This window comes from Agelaius tricolor, unplaced genomic scaffold (genome assembly GCF_023055355.1).
Source record: "Agelaius tricolor isolate 1412-34295 unplaced genomic scaffold, bAgeTri1.0.p SCAF_1, whole genome shotgun sequence".
NCBI lineage: Eukaryota > Metazoa > Chordata > Aves > Passeriformes > Icteridae > Agelaius > Agelaius tricolor.
In genome coordinates, this window is record NW_027269261.1 from 63119064 (window position 1) to 63138107 (window position 19044).

Below are 19044 nucleotides of genomic sequence, written 5' to 3' on the forward strand. Positions count from 1 at the left end.
TCTGGCGTGAGAACCGGTCAAAGTGAGCCAGATAATTAATGGATTTATTACTGAGGTCGGTTCCCATGATTGTCGGTGGGCAGCAGCCACTGCTGTGTCGTAATCCTCATTCTCTTGGTAAGGCACACACTGCCTTAAAAAGGTTTAATGATCCAATAGTGATTTACTAATGGGAATCTTTCTTGTCGGTTTAGCAGGCCTTGAAGGAGGACAGGGTGGCACATGAAGGTCAGTTTTCAGCAGCCTCAAGAAATGGCTTTATTTGTTTTGAGATTCCTGTTTGGAGCATTTTAATTCACAAATGCAATAATAAATTGAAGGGTCAAAGTCATTGTAGCAGGGCAGGTATCAAATTCTTGATAACATGAGGAGGGAGGCAGACAGACATTGGCCACAGTAGATTGTGGCTGAAGGTCTGAGATAATGATCAGAAAACATTCACTTCAGCTTGTATGATGGACAAAATGACAAAGTGTGGTAAGAGGGACTGAAACAGCCTCATGAAACCGCAGGCTGGCAGCTGGTCCTTGCCACCAGCCCCTGCTGGGGTGGCTGCCTGGTTTGCAAAGGTTGCATCCCCTTTCTGCTGGAAAAGGAGGGAGGGGGACAACCAGCGGGACAGCTGCCCAAAAAGAGGGCAGGGAAGGGAAAAGGAGAGGAAGCAGCTTTGCCTGGTCAGAGGGAAAGAGATGCTGTTGTTGCCCAAGGAGCCAGAGTCCCCACCACTGCTCCCCTTTGCCACCCTGGTGCCTCTTCAGAAAAACAAACCCCAGAAAAGCCAAGAAAAATAAACTTCCTTCTCCTCCACCAAAATACATTTAGAAAGCAACAGAGGGAGAGGGGGTGGGGAGAAAAACAATGTTATTTTATTTTAGGGCTTGTATAATAAAACCAAGGGCTGTGCTGGCAAGTGACATTAAGAGCTACGTGAACAATCCACACACAACAGACCTCGTCCTGTTAATCAAGTTGTGAAAGTGTAGTTTAAATGTTTAATTTTTGTTTTAAACTCATCAAGGGAGAAAGTCCTTTTTCTCAAGAAAATTAAAGTTATTTTTCTCTGAGATATGAAAAAAAATACAGCATTCTGAGTTAAATCAAAAGTAAGGGGGAAAAGTGTATGTAGGCCTTTACATAACTACAGTTTTGTCTCCTTGGGTTTTTTCTCCTATATATTGCCTTGTACTCATTTGTTAGATTTTCACTTACCACAGAGTAATATCTATGGGTATTCTTTGCAGGTAAAACCATTTCCTTTACATCTTCCACTGGGACACTGTTTCCTGGAGTGGGTGCAGAGGTCTTGCAGTTCACATAGGCAGTGTTCAAAATTTCCTTGCACCCACAGTTTCAGTGTTGCATCAAGGTATTTTTTCATCCTGAAAACTTTCCTTGTAAAAGAGAAAAATCCTGAAAATTAACTGAGTGGAAAGCAAAATTCAGGCACTAACTCAGAAGACTTTCCTGTAGAATAAGTAATAGCACTGTTAAAACATTGTCTAAAACAATTAGCTTTGCTTGAATTCAATATTGGCAGTTGTATATCTGTAGAAAGGAATCTGCCTCTTCAGACCTTGAAAATAATTCAACCAGACATATTTCATTTTATTTCCCATAATCACTTCCTTTTGCTTCTGGTATTTGAGTATCTAGGGTACAACACTAATTCATGTGTCCCAGATTTACATTGCCACCATGAATGCAGAAAAATATGCCTTTATAAACAAATTATATTGATGTCATCTTACAATCACCACCACTGCTGAGTCAGTCAATGCTGACTGAGGTGTTCACTGGTCTTAGTTCTATGGGAGTGATAGATGATAATGCATTATCACCCAATGATTTTGATACTGTTCTATTGTTTCTTCTGGTGAGGAATCTGATTCTTTGAAAAAATTAGATAATATGTGAAAATATTATTAAGCTTCAAGTCCTGTATCTCCAAAGATGATGCAAGATAGAGAGAAATTCAGTTGCCTGGCCTAACATATATTGTGCCTCTTAAGCAACTTGGATTTCCCAGGCACCTGCACAGGACTGGCAGAGGTGACACAGGACAGAAGGGAGACCTACCCCCTCCAAAGTGATAGTTGGAGCCAAACTTAGGACATGGCAAACATTTAGACAACTGGATGATGACTAAGTGATTGTGTTTGCACATTCATAGCACTTTACAACTTCCAGTAAAAGCAATTACCAGGATAAAAAAAAAAAAATCAAAACCAAACACACCTTTTCCCAAAAAAGAAAATCACATGTATTTTATGGAAATTATCTGTCAATTATCTGTCAAAATGTTATTTCGTTTATAAATCAGGAGAGGTTTGGTTTACCCTTGATTGGAGATCTCAGCATTTCTAGCACCTGCCTGGTGCTCCTCTGCTTATCATTTCTGGTTATGATCAGATGCGTTGCTGCACTCATTCCTTTGAGACTTTTACGTACTAGTGTCTAAGTATTTGCTGTGTAAAAGGATGAAGTGAAAAAATAGAGTACAAGTAGAAAGTTTTACTCAGAGTTGAGTAAAATTGACTCAGGTTCATGCAGTGGCCTCACACAAATGAAGCTTGGACACATGAAGCTTGCAAACAAAGCTATATCAATTCCTTCATCTTTACTCAAAGTTGAGCAAACAACCAGTTCAATCCCTCAGGTCCTCAGTTGTGTGATCTCAGGCTATCTGTGCCTACAGACACAGATGAGAAATGAGTCTGGTGACTACAGAGCTGGTAAAATCCACTTCACATATAAGTATTTTCTTATGTTTTATCTTTTGACTAAAAGGTGCTTGTGATCTTTCCCTGTTGTAAAGAAGAGATTCCTCAGTTACAATAGCCCTAAGAATTTGCCAAAATCCATGTCCCAGGCTTATCTCATGGCATCCTGATTGAAGTACCATCTTTCAAAACAGCTGCAAACATTTTCAAGGTTCACACTAAGGAGGCAGCAGCATAAACTGGCACCTCCTGGCAGTTGTTCAGGCAGAGGTAGTCACAGACAATTATTCTGCTTTGAATATATGCATTCAGCCCTCGGCCACAGTAGCCGGTTTTTCTTCTAGGCAATACCTAATGCCGGATTTCCTCCTCTTGCAATCACAGCAAAGGGAGGAGAGGCAGCACTGCCTCTCAGTTGCCTGTCTCCTCTCTAGGGTAATAATCTTCTCTCAGCAGCCTAAGTGCTTTTTATTTGCATTGCTGAGGGCTAAGGTTTTGAGCCTGCTAATGCTGAGTGACAGAATTGGTTTTTAGTTTTTTCCTTTTAAGAAAAACATTCTAGGAAATTGCATAACCTGCTTTGATCCTCCTGATAATTGGAATTTAAAGTTGTAAACCCACCCATTGAAAAGTTAGTCAAAGCCAACTGCTAACAGTTGAACAAGCAGCCTGAATTGTGTTCTTGTAGTATGTGTCATGATCTACTCTTAAATTATATAAATTACTCTTACTCTTCATCCAGGTCCATTCCTCATTGAATGCACAATAAAGATAGAAAAAGGCTGAAGTAAGGTTGCATGTGCACAGCCATGGGTCCTAACTTTTGCATCTCGGTTATGCCAAGGAAACAGCTTTCCCTTGCTCTGTTTTAAAGACTGCATAGATGCCTTCAGCTCTGATCTGTTAGCACAGCTACAGCCAAAGCCACCAGAAGCTATTACCCTCTCATGTCTTTCCAACAGCACACACGAAATACGTGTCTTTGTTGTTAATTTCTCACTTGGAAAATCTTCATCCACTCTCAGAGAGGTAACATTCCCAACAGCCTAGGAATAAGCAGGCATGAAGGATGAGCTCCTCATGTCTTCTAAGTTATTTGATTCAAACCAAACCAAAAGACAACACAACGAAAAAGAGTAGAGACCAAAAGCCCACACAAAAAACAATAGAGGATGCATCAGCGACTGGTTTTTTTGAAAGTGAAAATGGGATAAGCACAAACAGGCTGCACAAATCTGTCAGTGGCGTGTACCTAATCAGTGTCTTTTCAAACTGCCATTTTTTTTAGAACAAGGCAGAATATTGCATTTTGGGAAACAAATGATGTTTTGAGGCACATCAATTAGATTGAAGACCTTAGGTGGAACCAAGTCAGTGGGTGCCTGTTTTTAAGGTGATACATGCCTGAGAGACCTCCTACCAGGCTCTTTGAGGGCAAATAAATAGCTTACTGTGAAGTAGGGCTGCAACCTGCTCCTTCATGCAAATAAACCCCACTTTTTATCTACCAGCCATTAATGTCCTCTTTTTTCTTGAAAATACACATTTAGAAAGTGAATGATACCTCATCTGTATGCTGCTAAATATGCTGAAACAGCAGCACAGCATTTCTGCCCTTAACAAAAAAAAAGTCATATTCCACCCAAACAACACTATTTCAAAGAATATCAAGGTTGATTAACAGTGTAGGGGTTACAAGACTTCTTACCCCTCTTTTGTCCATTTTTTCAGGTGAATGAAAACCCCTCCTCACTTAAGTGCCAGAGACCAGCTAATTGAGGCAGGTATGAGTTCCAGGTTTAATATTTGGGAAAAAGGATGAGAGGAGAGTGAGCCACTGAGCTGAGGCTGCTGAGGCTTTTGATGACGAGTGAAGTGTCTGTCTGGCTGTGGTGTGATCCCCTTTTTCTGTGTCTCAGTCTTGCCAGCTGTTATTTTGGCATTCAGACATGTAAGACTGTGTCCTCATCCTCATAAACAGAGCTTTCCACAGAGGGGCTTAGCAGGTCGGATGAAACAATAGCAAACCCTTGCCTCAGTGAGAAGTGTCAAATTAGAAGACCAGAATTTGTAAAAATTACCTCCTCTCATTCCATATATTTATGGATTAATGATGTCATTGGGTTAACATTTTCACCTTCTAAACCCTATGGAAAGCCAAACCTAGAAACCTCAATGATTTTTGGGGCTCTCCTGGATGAACAGATATGCTTGCATCATTAAGCATACCATCAATGCAGAGCTAGTTTGCAAGCCTGAAAACCAATGCTGCTTTGCTGTTTTCCCCTGCCTATTGCAGAGCATGCTGGAGAAGGTGGGTTTCCTGGCTGAGCAAGGGGAGCAGAATAGTACAGAGCAGCCAACAGGCTTGTTGTAAGGGGCAGAAAACAACTCTGAGTCCACAAGTATTCTTCAAAAGCAAACAAATACTGCAACAAATCATCCATAAAACGCAGTCAAAAAGGACTTCATTTAATTAGTGATATGTAAAGACTTTTGCATAGAAAAAAGGTTAACAAAGTAATGCATAAAAGACCGACTAGGTACAGTATTTTTAAAACAAATATTTTAAAGTATATTTTGCATAATGTTTAACATTTTCAATGCTTATTGCTTTCTCCACACAGCAGAGAAATCAAGTGCATAATAATACATGCTGTGTTTTATTTTTATTTTCTTTTTTTTTACATAAAATCTCTAGTTCTTGACTGGTTGTATTAAAATACTTAGGTTATTTTAAGTCACTGTAATAAAAAAAATGAAAGCAAACCATTTTATGCAGCACTAGTTATCTGGGTATTGACAAAATAATTTACTCACATCCCATAATACATTCATTTTGGTTTGGAATCAAACCCACATTACAATGTTGGCATGTTAATAGCCAATTTAAAAGTCGTCCCTACCATAACTTCATTCATACCCAGAGTGATCATTCTCCCAGAAGTTGATAGTGAATAGAAGAAGGATCTTGCACTGAATCAGCTAAAAGTGAATGTCCAAATACAGCTAAATAAGTTGAACTCTTACAACACTGAATCTCTTGTATTGGCATGAATCAACTCTATCCAAGTGTGCACACTTTCAATAGGTGGCTACTTCTGGGTGCATGACAAATTCACTGTTTGTGCAGATAGGAGCTAGCACCAAGTTTAAGCCATAAAAATGGGTGCCTCAGGGCTCACAGGCAGTACTGAAACGTTCATTAATCCCAGCACTGATAAGATAATTGCTTTTGCCAATGCTATGCTAGACGTCACAATTTGGCAAGTCTGTACAAAGAAAGTGAACTAAGCGAGAACTAGGCCTGTCAAACTAAACATTCTTCCTCGGCAATCTTTTGGCTAAAAAAAACCTTTCTCCTCCAAGAGCACGATCTGCCCCGGAAAAGTATCCTAGTTCTGGAGCTGAACGCAAAATTTCCCCTCTCTCCCATATCCATACCTGTGCAATGTTATTTGTTTTAGCAGAACACACACACATATATATATATATATATTTATTTATTATTTTTTCAATGTCAGGCACTTATGAAACTGGAACTCCTTTTCTACTCTTTTTCTAGCCTGGGGAGACCTGGTAGATGCAATCCCTCATCTCTCTGCCAAACAAGGATGCATAGCTGGAGAACTATTAGTTCTAATGTCTATGTATTCCTACGTGTGTTGCAGGAAACCTCTACATGCCGACATGGTCACACTGTTATGAAAGCCATTGCTGCTCCCTCAAGGTGCCTCCAGCAAGACGAACGGAGAAGAAGAAGAAGAAGGTGTCTCCCCATGTCCTCTCCGACACCGGCAGTGAGGATGGATAATCGCCGCTCCTCGGTGGGCTCGCCGGCACCGCTCAGGCCCTTCGGGTGAGGCTGAGCAGGGAGGACACGGCGAGTGCCGGAGCCGGGGCTGGGTGCGGGGATGGTGGCTCGTGGCTGTGAGCACATGCACGTGTGCTGACAGGGAGAGGAGGGAGCTGCAGTGGGAAGAGCTGTGTGTGGCCGGGGGGGGACTCTTAAAAGGCTCCAACTTCAGTCCCCCAGGGTCGGTAGGGTTTCGTGCCGCCGCCGGTGCCAGCCTGCTGAGGGCTGGCAGAGGCTGACACGGCCAGCGGAGGGGTGATGGCGGTGGCCGCGGCCACGGCGGCGGCGGCCGCGCTGGGGGGCAGCATGGGGAAGGTGCCGGTGAAGGAGAGGGGGAAGCTCTGGGCTGCAGCTGTGGCTGCTGCTGCCGCGGCGTGAACAGTGGCCGACAGGGACAAGAGGGAGGTAGACAGAGGAGGGACACAGGGAGCGATGCTGCCGGCGGAGGGGACTCTGAGGGCGGCATCGGCGTGGGCGAAGGTGGCCGTGAGCAGGGCGGAGCCGTGAGGGGGCACGTCCGAGGAGAGTCTGCACGGGGCGGCATCGGAGGCGTGGAGTCCGTTCGGCTGCAGCAGAGCGGCCGGGAGGTGGTGGAAGGCGGCGGCCCAGTGGTGAGGGTGCAAGGGATGGTGGTGGTGGTGGACCATAGAGGAGGTCATGGCAGCAGCTTCCCTCTGAGAGGCGCAGGTGCTCAGGTGGGACACGAGTCTAACGCGCAGGGGGTCGGATGTGTCGAGACCTTCCACCGAAGTCAGGTACCTCGCCACTTCTGTCAAGCACTCCCGGAAGCCGATGCTCATGAAATCCATGGCCAGGGAATGGGCGTCAAAATAACCTGCAAGGGGAGGGCAAAATACATGTTGAACGTGGAGCTGGCCAACCCAGTCCTGGCTCAGCCACCGCATTTCCCGTTTGCCATTTGTGGGTTAAGATGTGCAACAGAAGTTTGTTCTCTGGTCTGTAAAATGATCTCTGTGACCATCCCTGTAATGTAATAGGCTGCAGTTGTTTATGCAGACCATATACAAATGAAAATAAGTAAGTCCATAAGACACTTAAAAAGATACATGATGCCTCTCCTGAAATTCCTCAGCAAGCTGCTGCAGTGCAATGTTGATCCTGTATGTGTGAATGAGATGCTTATCCACACAAAGAAACAGGCTGGAGATCAGAGAGCTTGCATGTACTACCCTGCCTTTTCTTCCCTACACTGGCATTCATCCTAATGCTTTCAAACTATTTCTTGACATTGTGAGATAGTTGTAGCTGCTGCCGGGGTCCCTTCTACTTCACAGAGTCATTAAGACAATATGACATACGGTGTTGCTTAACTACAAACAAAAAACATCTTGTGATGACTCTGCAAACACACAATAAAAAGCTTTACTGAGAAAATGTTTTATGTAATGCCATTGCTAATTTGGAGATGGAAGACTGACAGTCATATGGCCCATGAGGTATTTCAACAAACAGCAACTGGAGCTCCATAGGCTTGGGACAAAAAAGCATTTGAAAAAAAAAAAGTTTTATTAAATGCACATGAAAGGATACTCCCTTTCTAAAAGGGTTGAGCATAAAATCTTGCATTTAACTTGCAGCTCTTCAACTACAAAAACCTATTCCACTTTTTGGAATTTTCCTATTTTAGCTTAAATGTTGTCTCCTTGGGGCAATAATATCCTATCCACTCCCAAGTTGGCATGGTGTTTTTCCTCTCACTTTCAATGAAAATTTTTAGGTATGCATGACTGTGATGTGTGTCAGTATATAAAGATCAAGTGCCCCTCTTACGGTGGAACATGGCAGCAATGCCTTGTACTCTGTCATGAAATAATCTCGGCCTTTCTGAAAAATGCTAGCACTTTAGATGCCTTTTTTCATTTTAATCAATTTTCAGGCTAGAAAGAAGCGCTTCCACCACTGCATGCCCACATTATAGAATTAACTCAGGCACATTTATCCATGTTGCTCCAAATCCCCTGCCCGCTATACACTCCATCCTGCCAAATCACGATGGTGCTTTTGCTGCAAGCCTACTTGCTCATCTGAACCTGAGTGAAACTCTGGCTCAGCCAGCAGATCAACGAGTTGAGCACTCCTGTCCTCAAGTGCTGACTCCTCACAGCTTTCCTCCTGCCGGGTCCACTGCGACCAAAGGTTTGAGTGAGCTCCTGAGAACCAAAGGCCAGGTGTGCCAGCAGCAGTGAGATAGCAGGGCACCTTCTCGGGTGCCAGTCAGCCTGGCGTGGGGACTGCTTCTGTGCCGGAGGCTCCAGGACCTCCAGCAGCATCAGAGGGGCTGACGCACAGCCAGAACCACTTCCCAGCCCTGGCCATGAGTCAGCCAGCCTGGGAGTCCTGAGAGCACTTGGCTCAAGCCAGGGCTTCCCGGCCTCCCTCCCTCCTGGACTGGAAGACATGTGGGGGATGTGGTTGTCACCAGCTTCCCCTGAGTCTGAGCTGCTGGCTCTGTGACAAGCCATCCCAAAGCCCTGGTGATCCTGGCTCCCTTTCAGTCTCCTATGGTGGCCGAGGCATGAAAACAGAGGCTAGATGAGATCTGGGACTCCCAGGCTCCATTATATTTTGATGGTTATCTTTTCCCGGTTTCCCCTTCACCAGCTTCCCCCTTCTGAGAGAGACTTAAAAATGTTGCTTCTCATTTCTTTCCCAACCCACAAACATCCTCCACCATGTGCACATGCCAGTGTTTTGTAGTGAACAGGAACTCTTGGTTTTACCTCATCTGTCCTGGTAACCCACCTGCTGCACACAAGTCATTTAGGCTACATGAACCCATGCACTGACCCAGGTGTCACTCACTCAAGATAAATTTGTAGCGAAGCTTCAAAAAAACCACACTGAGTTCTCTACAAACAACTCACTGTTGACAAATCACTCCTCCCCTGTGCTTGCTTGCACCATCAGCAAAAAGCCCTGGCCTTAGGCCAAAATAATAGCTCAATGTGAATAGGAGACTGTCCACAGAACTGTCCACACCTGTGTCAGGGTGGCAGAAACACAGAGCCTGCACAGGACCTGAGAGGCATCTGCCTGCCTGCCTGCCCAGGCAGCTCTGAAAAGCAGAGAAGGGGCAGAAGCAGTGTTGGGTTTCTCTCCCACACTGCCCACCTTGGGATCAGTGTGCTGAGTGGTGGCCAAGCCCATCCTGACTTGCCCCAGTCCCACCCACTCCCCATCATGGATGTCCTCCTTTCTGTGTGAGGAAGAGGACAGTCCTTAATGCAGGGCAGCATATGGGTATCAGGACCCATTTCTCCTTTCCTCAGAAAGAAGTGATTGTCCCTGGTAAAAATGATGAAACTAATTTTTTTGCTGATACAAAAAAAATCCTCTGGCACACAAGATGAATTACAAAGAGAGAAATAAATACAAATAAAACAAATATCTACTTTAAAAATACTCTAAGAAATTATATTTAAAACTGTTAGTTAGATTGCAAAGTAAAACATTAAGCAAGCAAGAAATGCAGGCTTAAACTTTGCCCAGTACTCAAACCTCTTTTTCTTACAGTTTCTTAATCTGTGCAGTGAGATTACTCTTATCTCTAGGACAGAAGGAGCAGATAAAGTTGTAGTATTTGTGAAGCGATCAGGTATTATTGTGATGGGCCACCCACCGTGGATCACGGTGTGAAAGACAGCAGCAGAAATAAGCCTGCATTGCCTGTCCCTGCACCACAACACTTCATCCTTTCCCGCACTGCCACAGCTATGCCGGTGTCAGCTGGGGCAGGAGAGACATGGAGCAGAGACCAACCAAGGAAGAGAAGAGACTGCAAGACCTGGGACTGCTAGCAACATCCAGTTTGTCCAACTGGAGCCAGAGGCTGGGCTCCACCAACACGTCTCTCTGTCCCGCAGCTCCCATCCCAGGCATTTCATCCCCTGCCCCACTTGGCCACCTGACCTGACCCATTTATAAAAAAATACTCTGCATATTTTTTGGGGGCAGGTAAACCAGGGAAGGAAGCTTCCTGATAAATGAGGTCTCCATTTGGGTTCACCTCCTGGCCGTCCCGCTGTCGGTGCAAACATTGGAGGGCTGGGAGCTGCTGCAGCTCCTCAGAGGAACAATATGCAGCGTGATGTGGGGGTCAGGCTGGGATAGCTGGGCCACACATCGCATGGGGAGGATGAAACGAAACAGCCACCACTTCCCTCAGCAGCCAAGCACTCTGTGCTCCCTGCACCAAGGGAGACAGAGCTTGTGGAACCAGCACACAGCCACACACTCAGAAGGCACCATCACTAGGACACACAGAGGATCCAAATCACCTGAACACAGACTGCACAACCATGATCAATTCTGGTGTTTTATAACTTTCAAGAGTGTATCTTTAGCAACTACAGTGCTTTCTCAAGGACTTTTTACATATATGTTAACCTTCTATTTAAATTTTGTACATTTCCTGAGGAACCAAGTGACATGTCTGTTACCTGATGGGCAATAAAATTCCAAGTTACCCAAAACTTTTAAGCTTAAATGGACTCCTAGAAAAAACTCCTTAACACCTAGAAAAAAGGTGTGTCAGCTTGGCATTAATTTTCACAAATAACAAAACACCAGCTTTTAACATGCTTTCCTATTGCCATCTGCTGTTAGGCTCACACTGATTCTGAGCTGAGTTTTTAATTGCTGCAAGGTACGGAGAGGAGCATAATTCAGTCATGCACTAAAAACTTTGGTCAAAAAAAAAAGTAAGAGAGACAGCAGCAGTTTCTTTTCTAGCCTTTACCTATATGGCATAGTGGGTGAGTGAAGAATCAGCTGGCTTCCATTACAACAATTCAAAGCATGATCACGGTTGATGGCACGGGACATGGGACCATGCTTATGGAATGCCAGCAAGTTTTTCGCTCCAAATAAGTTCCAAAATCATGACTACACAGAACACCTCGTGGGTGGCTGAAACCATTTGGCCTCCAGCCTTGGGACTGTCAGCTTGCACAAGCGAGGTACGCTCAACTCCTGATGCTCGGCTGATCTAATGGGTCAGCGAGTGCAGCCACTGCGTCATGCCAGCACCCATTAACAGGGAGCTATGCCAGCCTCTGACACACAAATATAGCATAGAAATGTGAGCGCAGAGAGCACTACCTGCCTACCCACTTCAGATACCTGGAGATGCACAGAGCAAGACTGGGTTTTGTTCTGGTGAATGAGATGGTCTAACCTGGAACTGAAAAGTCTTTCCAGAACAAAGAAAATATTTAAACATAAATTAAAGTTCTTCTCCGTTCACTTACTTCAGTATAGCAGCTCAATAATGAGGTTTAGCATCAGGTTTTTTGCTACACAATTGTTGCCACAAACCTCCTGTTTATGTTTGGTGTTTGCGTATTTGTTTTGTCTCCCTGTGCAGATTTCAGTGCTCTTTGGAAACCCCAAACAAATCTCTGACTGGGCTGCCTGTGAATGAAGCCTTTACTCCCACAGTGTTATGAAAGCAAACACAAGCCCAGGGTCAAGTGCTTCTTTTGTCCCAGTAGCTCTTTCCCACGAGTTCAATCCTGCCATTAGCATTGATTTCCACTCCTTTAATCTGGAAACGCCTATCACAGCTCCTCAAAGCACTTTTTTTGATGAGACTTCCCCAAATATTAGAAAAAAAAATTGTTGGCTCCTTACCTTTCCCTCCTGTTGCCTGCAGCATCTTCAGATGATCCACTGTCATTTGCAGTATTTCCGCTTTTTCTAATTTGGCAGATCCCTTTGAGATAAGAGACACATATAAATAAAGGCTTATGAGTACTAGAAACTTGAATTTGATATACTTTCCACTGAGCTCAGCCTTATGGTTTCAATTTCCCCTATCATTAGGACATTCTCTGCTTAATTCTTTCGTGAGCATCTGCTTCCCAGACTTGGTCTAAGGACTAATACCGTCTCCCTAAATTTCCCTTTATTAGGGCTATACCTCAGCAGCTCTGGCCTTGAAGGCAGTGTAGAGATGACATCTTCAAGAAATGAGAGAAATACATAACTTTCTGGACTTCCCTTTTAACAACAAACACAAGGGGAGAGCTGGCAGGAGGGGTCTGTGTGGCCACAGGTTAGGACCCTGCTGCAACGTTACTTTTTGTGCTATTACCGGTAGGTGTCCCTGCGGACACACACCCAGCACTGTCCCTCTCTTCATGGCCTGTTAATTTGCAATGTGTCATTTGGTTGTTGAATATTCCACTCTCCTTTTTTGACTGAAAAAACTGCCACACAGTCCACAGTATTTTAAGTTAGCGAGAGGCCTACTTTGCAAAGACTAAATAGTGCGAAAGAGTGTAGCTCCTCTGTCAGTTAAAATCTTTTCTGACACTAAGAGTGGCTCACAGAGCTACAAGAGATACTGGAAAAGTACAAAATAGAACTCAAAAGGCATTATTGATATATCAATGTATAAATAAAACTATTTTGCTTGGCAGCATTCCCTTGGATATCTGGAACACACCCAGACAACACAAATGTTATTCCAGTGCAAGAGATCATCCCTTGGCATCAGTTAAAATCAGGGCCACGCAAGCTGCAGCCACTAGCAGATCACATCCTGCCAGCCAATTTTTTCTCTCTTAGTTATCATCTGGGCTACCTCACTGTCTCAGCCAGCTTCTCCCAGGTTGTACATTTTTGAGCTGGGCAAAGTTTGCCCGGTGCTGTGCAGCCGTGCTTCAGAGTGCTCATCTCTGCCACACTCGAGAGTAACACGGTGGCTTGGGAAGGGAGGGAGGCGGAAGCGAAACTAAACCTCCAACTTGGAAACTCCAGTGAGCTGAATGTCAAGGAGCTGGGCAAGGACTGATGACTTCGTCCTTGGCATATTGTGGGAAAATGGTGGGATTTTCTGATTCAAATACAGCACATGCTCATTTTTATGGCAGTGCCTTTTTTTCAATCTGCTTATTGCTCTCAACGTACCAACATTGATGTGCGTGTGAATTTTTGGTCAGAATTCCCCGTTTTACATGCAGCTACATCCTGTAGCTTTCACAGACTTCATCTTTTCCATAGACACAGTACAAGCCGTCTCAGTGAGAGTGACTAATAGCTAAAAACTGCATGGTGCTGGGTAATTTCCAAAGGCTCTGCAGGACTTGCTTTATAATGTTTGTGGTTTTCAAGAAATAAACAATAAGATGGGACAAACAACTGTTGTCTCTTGCCCCTGTTTATCTAGCTGAAAATATCCCTGTCACTGTTTTGCCAGAACCAACGCAAGGGCACAGTGACAACTACCAGTTACTAAAAATCATATTGCAGGTGACACAAGAGATGCTCTCAACCAACACTTCAAATTTATTTTTTTCAGCCAGCTTTTGCTCAGGCCAGGGATGAAACAGGCCTAACACGGCGTGGTGTTTGCCACGTAGTTACCACTTATATTCAGCACCTCCCAATCCAGCTCTCAGATTTTACTTTCTGGGTTTATTTTACTATTACAAGGAAGTCAGGTTATTTATTTTCAGATGTTTCATTTTTATTGAAACATAGTGTCAGTTGCACATATCCAGCAATCTTCAGACACTTCTAGCAAAACAGGAACAAGGCTGAATATTGAATCAAAGCCCAAAAAATAAAATTCAAGATATGGAAAAAAGATTTGAATGGAAAAAACAAAATGCCTTTTTTTTTTTTAATAAAACATTGTATTCTAATCTCTTGGTCTGTAATTTCATGACCAAGGAGCTGAGCTAAAGTTAACTGGATCCTTTCAGACTTCCTACTAAATACTTTCTCACTGAAAGTCTGAATATATCACTGACTTCACTAGCTGACAAACACGGGCCTATTCCACCTCCTAATGCACTGGTTCTAAAGAGTAATCTTAAAACATAAATAATCCAGACTGTCTGCTCCCTTTTCAGGAAATTGGACTGATTTGCTTTCAATGGAAAGTATAGATTTGAAAAAAAAAGGTCTGTTAAAGTAGCGGCAAAGTAAATTATATTTAAAGATTTAGACAGAAAGCTAATTTACATACAGGTTTGGGGAGTTGTGTTGGGTTTGTGTATTTTAATTTTTTATTTAATATGGAGTAAAGCACATTTTTAACAAAACCACTACTGGAATTCATCGAAAGAACAGAGGCAACATGAACACAGTTACCCTTAAGGGAAAAACAAGCCAAAGAATGGAAATGTTTTTCAGCCTTATAATGAATTATGTTTCTAATAGTTTTGCCACAACAAAGCATTTTATTGAAATGCCTGCTTTGTGCCAGATCAGGACACATACAGTATTATTTTAATGAGATTTACAAGAGAACTAGCATTGCCAGATGAGATACAGAATTTATATTAAAAAAAAAAAAAAGCTTACTTGTTTTTCAAAAGCAGTTGGCACAAGCCGCCTCAGCTCTGATAAACTGTTATTTATACGATCACGGCGCCTTTTCTCTATAATCTATTCCCAAAAAAACAAAACACATTAAGTTTATAAAAATGAAGGGCAAAATCACAACACACATGCAAATTGTCAAATGCAAAAATAATTAAATAAAACATACCCCTCTTCTTTTCTTTCTGGCCATGATCTGAGATGTTGTCGTTGGGGAATTTGATCGAATGACAGAATTATTACTTTGCCTGTAAAACAATAAAAGTACGTCAGGTGTTGCACAACTTGACACCGCTCTTGGAAGACACCTTAGGTCACCATATTACATATGCATAGTCCCTCTAATGCCATTTTCTGTGCTTTTAAGAAGTGCCTTGCGTTGCACAGTGTTTTTGAAGACAGCAATGCATTTCAGTTTTGACTACCCCAGCATACATTTTGAATTGACATTTTGAATTTTCCAACACTCTGTAGGAAATAAAGTCCTTTTCTGTAGACAGTTTACTATCCAGTGCAGATTTCATTTTCTTTGCATATAAAGTCCTGCCTACCAAGCAGAGGCTGAAGAACCAGGCCCAAATCCACATGAACCATCTCTATATGGCAACAGCAGTGGTGAGTGGACATACCCGATGACACAACCTCTGCCAGGCCTGCTGGGTTTTGACATTGCTGCCCATTGCTACACAGTCAGTAGATGGTCAAGTACGATGCCAGGTGCCCAGTCCGGCTCTGTTGCATTGTCCAGGAGTGGAATTCAAAATCTGCTTTTAAAACTATACTACCCACGAGGACAAAGTTGCTCTTATTTCATCATGAGCGCGCAAAAAAAAAAAAAAAAAAATCAGTATCTTTTAATACTTATTTAGCCACCGATGAGGAAGAGAAAGGGCTCTGGTGCATGAACCTCTAAATTTGCAGGAGGAGCCCTGAAGCCCCTCAGCGTCCCCGCAGCGCGCCCAGCCCGACCCTCCCTGGGCAAACACCACTGCCCGCCCTCGGCTCGCACGGCGGGTTTGCTGAAGTTCAGCTGCTGAGGATCCCTGCTTACTTTCCACGGCTCATTTCCCACTGGCGCCGTGGGAAATGAGGTTGTTCGGCCTGATCAGGAGCGATTTTGGAAAAGGTCTGATTGCAAATGGCAAATTAAGCGGCGCTAATGAACCGCAGCCCGGTGGCTCACACAGCTACTGGAGTGCTGCGTATAATTTCGAGGCTCGGGCACTCCAAGCGCGGGGCTAATTTTTGGTGGACTACGAGCGAGCTGCCAGCTGACCTGGAGGTCAAGGGGGTGTCCGGGTCTCCCCCTCGCCCTGCCCCAGCTCGGGGCACACCCCGGCCCGCGCCCCCGACAGAGACGGCGGCCCCGGGGGTGCCTCACTTACCCCGAGTAGTTATTCTCGCTACCCACGTCTATAGTCTCGTCCATATCGCTGTCTGAGGTAGTTTCCTCGCAAGGTCGCTTCATCGTGCGCACGGCGCGGTGGCAAAGATAAATAAATCCGGGGGGGCTCCAGGCACGGCACAGCTCGGCACAGCACGACTCCGCACCGCCAGCAGAGCAAACCCTCTCTGAGCCGCTTTCCCACGCCGCGGCACAGCCTCAAGCCCGACGGCCCGCCCCCGGCAAGGCCCGCCCTGCCGAGGGTGACGGCCGGGGGCCGCCCACCGCCGGGGCGCGGAGGCGTGCGGAGGAGCGGGCGGCCGCCCGGCGGGGTCCCGCCGCCCTCAGCTCACGGCAGGCGGGGAGCGGAGCCGGCACGGGGCCGAGGAGGGAGGGGTACGGGGTTCCGAGCATCCTCAGAGCTCGCCCTGCGGGGAGAAGGAGCAATACTGGATTTCCAGCCCTCCGATGCTGCCGGAAGAAGAGGGGTGGCCGGTGTCGCCCCGCTGTCCATCTCTCACCGGGCACTTGGGACGATGTTGCTCCCCTCCACCCGTAGCACACGAGCCGGATCAGCCCCCTGCCCAGTGCTCCAGAGCCCCGGGCGGTGGCAACAGCCCCGGTCTCCTCTCTTGCGGTGCCGCGAGTGGTATTATCGGGCACACGGGAGTGCGTTGGAGAGTTGTGTAAGTCCCGGGAAATGTATAAATCCCCCCCGGCCGGGCGCGCCTCCCCGACTGCCCTGTCCCGCTGAGTTCCACGGGCGCGCCGAGGGCTAGCGGGCGCTTGCAGGGCCGGGAGCCAAGCACAGCGATAATCCCTGTTGGGAACGACTTGGGAGGAAGTTTAGCGTCTTGTTTACCGGACGATCTGTAGCAGGCGGGTTTTATTTTGCTTTTGTTTGGGATTTCCCCACCCCGTTTGTTTGTGTTTTCAAATTCCGGATTCCTGACAAAATACATTTGGAGTGGTATGTTCTCCGCAGAAATTTAATCTTTCAACTGCGGTGACTGCCCCTGTCTGCCTGTTCCCCGCTCCATCCCCTTTGCCACCTTCCTAGGAACGTTTTTCTCCCGCCCCTGCTGTCGGACGCTGGCCGAGAGGGGCCGGGACGGGGCGGGGAGGGTTCGGCACCAGCTTGGACACCGCAGCTTTATCCTGGCTCTCGGCGGCACACGGAGCTGCGGTCGCTCAGCAGCCCGGAGGACTTGAAGGCTACCGGCGAGGGGACTGCCCTTGCCACGACTCGGTGCCTTGTCGGGACAGGGGCAGTCCCCTCGCCGCCCCGCCTGGCCGCCCGGGGCTGCGGCTGCCCGACCGGGGCTCCGGCAAGCAGCACCTGCCGGAGAGAGACGCGGGCAGGAGCTGCCGGCGTCGCCGCAAAATGACAGAGCGGCCAAGAGTCTCCCGTTCAGCGCGGCGTGGCCCCGCGACCCTCACCGTGGCCGCACTGCTCTCGCCTCTCCGGGTTTCCAGGCGGCGACAGCACGATGCTGCTCCGGACAGAGGGAGGGCGGGAAGAAGGGCCGGAGGGGCCGATGGGTCCGGCTTTCCTTTCGGGGCAAGCTGCGAGCTCGATGGGCCGGAGTGAGTGGGCACCTTCCCGGCGCGGCCCCGCTCGGCAGCACCGGTGCTGCTTCTGCCTGCGGGCGGAGTTTGCCCCGGCTGCTTTATATTTAGCAGCCGACAGTACCAATGACTCAGTTTTCCACTCGGTTAAATCCCGTGGAAGGTACAGGTGGTTTGGTTCGTTCGCGGGTGTGCGTGCGGCACAGGGCCGTTGCGAATGAGAAACCGGCGCCAGCTCTTTTGTACGCCGACATCCGCCATCTCTGCAATTACATTTGGTGGCACGTCGGGTGTTTGCCCTTTCATGTGGATGTTGCTACTATGTAAAGGAACAGCGGGATTTCATGCCTCATTGCCCTACCGGGACATCCTTTTCATGCCCGTATTTGCAGAATTACTAAAAGCTCCGCGGCTGCTCACTCACAACAGAAGAGAGCGTCCGCGGGAATGGCGAAGACAGCTCCAGGGAACTTGGGACGCATTCCCCACAATGGCCCCTTTGATGGGATCTGAACAAAGAAACAAACCAAACCAAAATACAAACCTCCCCCTCAAAAAAACCAAACAAACAAACAAAAAAAAAAAAAACCCCAAAAAACACCAAAAAACGCAAAAACCAAACCAAAACCCACGAAATAAATCCCCACGAACAAGCAACCCTAAAATGTATCGGGATCTCTCGGGAGAAGTGGACTAGCAGGAACAGCCTGTGGCGCCCGACTGCAATTTGAAGCACAAACACTTTAGGAATCTGGCATTAGGCTCAGCAGTTTCAGTGCTCGACGTCGGGGTTTCTAGAATATTTTAAAAATCCCAATAAACAAAAAAAATTACCACCCCAAATTATTTTTCGTGGTCTGTGCTGTAACGACACAGGGAGACCTGAGGTAGCCGGGCCTGCTCCCGTCCGGGACCCCCGTTCTGGGCGCCCCGGGAGCGGCCGGGAAACGCTGCCGTGCCTCAGACATCGCCTTTCAGTGCGAGGCGAGGTTTGGTAGGTCTGACTTTGAGTCCATGTTACCCTGCCAGGGCTGCAGCTGCTCGAAAAACGCCTGCACACACGGGGAGGGAGGGGGGGACACAGGCTCGAGCGTGGGTGTCCGAATCCCCGCTAAGGCACGCGAATCACCCGGGGATGTTGGTGCGTTTCCGAGCTGTCTCGG

The 19044-nt window shown here is 46.4% G+C and overlaps 1 protein-coding gene across 1 annotated transcript; it reads right to left on the reverse strand.

The window, feature by feature from the left end:
• Positions 1–5159: 5159 nt before the first annotated feature.
• Positions 5160–16582, reverse strand: HEY2 (hes related family bHLH transcription factor with YRPW motif 2). Its single transcript, XM_071437454.1, has 5 exons — positions 16314–16582; positions 15098–15176; positions 14911–14994; positions 12229–12310; positions 5160–7411 (listed from the first exon to the last, which is right to left on the reverse strand). The coding sequence occupies exons 1-5, from the start codon at positions 16394–16396 to the stop codon at positions 6729–6731; spliced, it is 1011 nt and encodes a 336-aa protein (XP_071293555.1). The 5' UTR covers positions 16397–16582; the 3' UTR covers positions 5160–6728.
• Between the last annotated feature and the right edge of the window lie 2462 nt (positions 16583–19044).

Bases quoted from the DNA above. Each gene is read 5' to 3' on its own strand.
- HEY2 (XM_071437454.1), bottom strand. From the start codon at position 16,396: ATGAAGCGACCTTGCGAGGAAACTACCTCAGACAGCGATATGGACGAG. The intron at 15,177-16,313 runs GTAAGTGAGGCA...ATTGTTTTACAG, and splicing joins AGCGAGAATAACTACTCGGG to GCAAAGTAATAATTCTGTCA. The intron at 12,311-14,910 runs GTAAGCTTTTTT...CTTATCTCAAAG, and splicing joins CAACTGCTTTTGAAAAACAA to GGATCTGCCAAATTAGAAAA.